At 37.0% G+C, this 3,890-nt stretch overlaps 1 protein-coding gene across 1 annotated transcript; it reads right to left on the bottom strand.

The window, feature by feature from the left end:
• Positions 1–3,890, bottom strand: LOC140871580 (probable adenylate kinase 6, chloroplastic). The gene is made up of 4 exons (XM_073274152.1): positions 3,506–3,890; positions 1,721–1,861; positions 553–825; positions 1–243 (listed from the first exon to the last, which is right to left on the bottom strand). Exons 1-4 carry the CDS (start codon positions 3,800–3,802, stop codon positions 100–102), a joined length of 855 nt encoding a protein of 284 aa, XP_073130253.1. The 5' UTR covers positions 3,803–3,890; the 3' UTR covers positions 1–99.

Raw genomic sequence — 3,890 nt, 5'->3', positions numbered from 1 at the left:
TAATATTAATATTAATAATATTATTATAATAATAATAATGTCGAATACACAAGCGAAGAATGATTTATTTACCAAAATGACATAGCTTATGGATAATACTCAAGCAGCTGCGGATTTTTTGTCTTCATGATCATCGAGATTTAGTGCATGAAGCAATTTTGGCCAGGATTCTGGAATTCCTCCAGGAAGATCAAACTCCAACAACTTCCCACGATTACGGTAGAATTCCTCGACGGGCCGACTCTGCAAATTTGGATGTTTCCAAGCCATACGTTATGCAACTGCTAACGATCATACACAGGTGAAGTGGGGAAGAAATCTTGGGAAATAATGGAATCAAAAAAGATCCAAGGCAGTGTTTTCGTTTTCCACGACCAATTTCCCATCTCCAAACAAAAACAAACACTACTATCTTCCTAAGATCATCACATGGTTGATTGCAAAAACTATTTTTGAAACTAAAGAACTTTCAAATAATGAAAAGTTATGAAATTATTGACAGAAAAACAATCCACCAAAAACTTGCTTTAATAAGATGATGGAATTAATTACCATTTCATTGTAAACTCGTATCCGTTCTTTAACAACTTGTTCAGTGTCATCAGACCGTGTAATTAATTTTGATTCACATTGTGGAGGAGGTAGAAGGGGAGGCATGTACATTTTCTGACTTCCATCTTTGTCCTTGATATCAATACATGCAACATTGTAGTTCCCCCCACAGTCACTGCAAATTCGTCTTCCGAGGCATTTTGCAATTAGAGCTTCTTCTCGAAGCTTCAGATTGATTACTAAGTCAATATCTGTCACCTTCTCCAGGATTTCCTGCATAAGAGGGAACGAGACATGAAAGGCTTATCCATGTATATTCCAAAATGTACAAAACTAAGCCAGCTGATGTTATCGTTTTGAAATTCACTTTAATTAAATTCATCAAAACAAGTCCGGAATTTTAAATCCATCGATCCAACTATGTAGAAGTATGTTAGGATTTCAAAAACACACATCACACGTATGATTATATGTTATGAATCATAAATACGAACAACACTCAGTTATGTAATTAAATTGGTATAGATAAGGAAATAAACCTTAGTATACACGTGTGAGACAAAATTCGGGATTAAATCTAACCGAAGTCATAGACAATATCGAAATTAGAAAGAAAGTAAATTTCATAGTGAGTTATACAATTAACTAAGAGCACATGCGATTGAGACAAAATTTGAATTAAATATTAATGGAACGAAGGATAGTATTGAAGTGAGAGAGAGTGAGATATCTAGAAATAATCACATGAGATTTACTGTATAAAATGAATAAAATACCTTTACAAGTTTTTCCGTCTTAGTTTTTCTGCTAAAAAGCAAAGGACATATTTTTGTCCACTCACTTAAAGTTCCAAAGATAGTAGAAATAACAGGCTTTCCATTAAGCAACAAAACTGAATATTAAAATATTGTGTGCACAGAAAGATGATAAAATTTTAAATTACAAATGTATGAGTAATGACTATGTTAATGATATGAAATGGGGAATTTTCAGAATGAGAATTAAAATATGATGGTGATGTTAGTTATTGTTTATGGGGGAAGTGGCAAGGAAAACAATTCCCCAAAATTAATCGAAACAAGAGGATGGTGTGTTTTGAATAACCCGAAAAACAAACCGCCTGCATGCAATAGATAGTTATTAGCTAGTTTTAAAAGCTATTGCTCACCGCCTGTCTTAGAGTTCGTGGAAAACCATCAAGAATAAATCCTGTTTCACCCTTACTCTGAGCATCTTCAAGGCGTTTGGAAAGTAGATCAATAATTATTTCATCTGAAAGCAACTTTCCTTGGTTAACAATCGCTGCCAGCTGCACAAACGCAGAGAGTAAACAAAGAAATGGCCAAATAAGAATACGAAAGAACATAATGAAGGGGGCTTCGATGTATATTGTTACCTAAAATAATAACTAGAGTCAGCACATAGTTGGTATAAGTTGCGTATACATAAGACTCTTAAGCCCAAAAACCATTATCAATCCTAATCTTGCGATAAAGTACTGCATCAAATGGGTATGGGTTAAAAACTTTCCATAGCCATTAAAGAAGCAAATATGTTTCAGGCTAGGCTTCATAAGTGACTTCCCACACAAACACACAGCTAAAAGCAAAAATATGACCAAGCAAATGGGAAGCTCCTGTGATTTATCAGTCACATTATCCTTTGACGACTAAACACCGTTCAAGAAATATAATTCTTAGCTAACCACCTGCAATACGCCTATGAACTCTACGTAAAAAGTCTTTTGTTCCAAAATGCAGTATCGGTTTTCACAAAAATAAGGAATTGTTTATATTGAACATACAAGACTTCAGCCACTGGTGCATATATTGGCCTTCTTAAACTTCGATACTCAAATCTCAAAGAGTTGTCAATGCTTTTTCATCTCCATCTAGTTCATGCTACGTGGATCATAGTCCTGGTTCTAGGTATAGTTCATCATTGTAGAGCGTGCATACACTGAGGCACTACGTGAATTCCTGATCCTTGGGACGATTATAGAGCGTGCATACTATATGATGAAATTTTCACTCGGTTTCGAAAGAATTTCCAAAATATCTCACTCAGAAATGTAGCCATATTAGGAACAGTCAATTCAGTCATTATATAATGTTTGGATGATGCTCATTTATCCATGAGACGGGGATTAGCATACACTTTGGACACCCATCGGTCCTACACGCGATTGATTATCTCATGATATGAACCCAAGGATCTTCAGGTCAAGATATAAAAAGACAGCAATTTATGGTATCAAGGACTCTCAGGTATATGCTCAAGCCTTGAACATTTTCTAACTTCAGGCCATAATATGATGACATACATTAGATTGTGGGAGAGGTTTAAAGTGTCATGTACGAAAGACGACGACGGTTGATGCGAATTAGTTGTTATTGGAGCCTATAGGAGCCTACTACTAAAAGTGTTGCTTACATAGGCTTGTGGGTGTGACATGTGATATATGTTATGAAGGGTAATCAGGATAGTAAAATTTTCTTCTCAAAAACAGATCCTTTGCTTGCCTGACAAAATAACCCCACAATTATGATCGATCTTCTTTCACGCGTAGCATCATTTTACATGAGTTTAATCCTTTGATCAGAAAATATTCAATCATTCCAAACATTAAGAGCTGTTCAGTGCTTCGCGAAAACCGTTAACCCACAATAGCTACGCCAATCTACATTTCAGCTTATAGACCCGTTTCAAACACCTACGGTGGGATGGGTATTTACCATAATAACATCCAAGCTTGCAAAATTAAGAGCTGTTGAGACTTGCAAAATCTAAAATCCCAATTCCTAAATCAAAACACACAAGATAAACACAAGTACATATAACCAATAAAACAAGCAAAGAGGTACTCATAGACACGAAATCACCCCCAACATCAATCAACTCATAATCAGGTGAGTTTTCCCGGAAGGAAATTTTTTTTTTAAAAAAAGGAAACCTGCGAAGACAAGGGCCCACGAGAAGAAAGCTGGTGGCGGACAAGATCGCCGGTGGAGATGTGGGGCACGCCTAGGAGACTGGACAGGCGGGTGGCGTAGGTCCCCTTGCCCACACCGGGGCATCCGAGGAAAACCCACTGCACATTTCTGTTATTTCCCCTGGAATTTTCGTTGGGTATTGCAGAAGAAAGAGCTGATGACACCCTCTGGAGCTCAGTTTGGGTGGATTTAGAGCAGAAATTGGGAAGTGATGCAGGTCTTTTGCGACACAGATTGAGGCGGCTAAGAACCGCCATTGATGTAAAGAAACTGTGATTTCAGAGGTTTGGGTTGACGAAAGTGAATCCAATCCAACCACCAAAGGAGGGAGACAGCAATATGTCA

Source organism: Henckelia pumila, unplaced genomic scaffold (assembly GCF_033568475.1).
Source record: "Henckelia pumila isolate YLH828 unplaced genomic scaffold, ASM3356847v2 CTG_461:::fragment_3, whole genome shotgun sequence".
Taxonomy (NCBI): Eukaryota; Viridiplantae; Streptophyta; class Magnoliopsida; order Lamiales; family Gesneriaceae; genus Henckelia; species Henckelia pumila.
This window is presented reverse-complemented; position numbering and strand designations above follow the sequence as displayed.

Coding starts and splice junctions, on each gene's coding strand:
- LOC140871580 (XM_073274152.1), bottom strand. CDS start 3,802: ATGGCGGTTCTTAGCCGCCTCAATCTGTGTCGCAAAAGACCTGCATCA. Junction 1,862..3,505: donor GTGGGCCCTTGTCTTCGCAG/GTTTCCTTTTTT, acceptor GCGTTTGTGCAG/CTGGCAGCGATTGTTAACCA. Junction 826..1,720: donor CACGAACTCTAAGACAGGCG/GTGAGCAATAGC, acceptor CCTCTTATGCAG/GAAATCCTGGAGAAGGTGAC.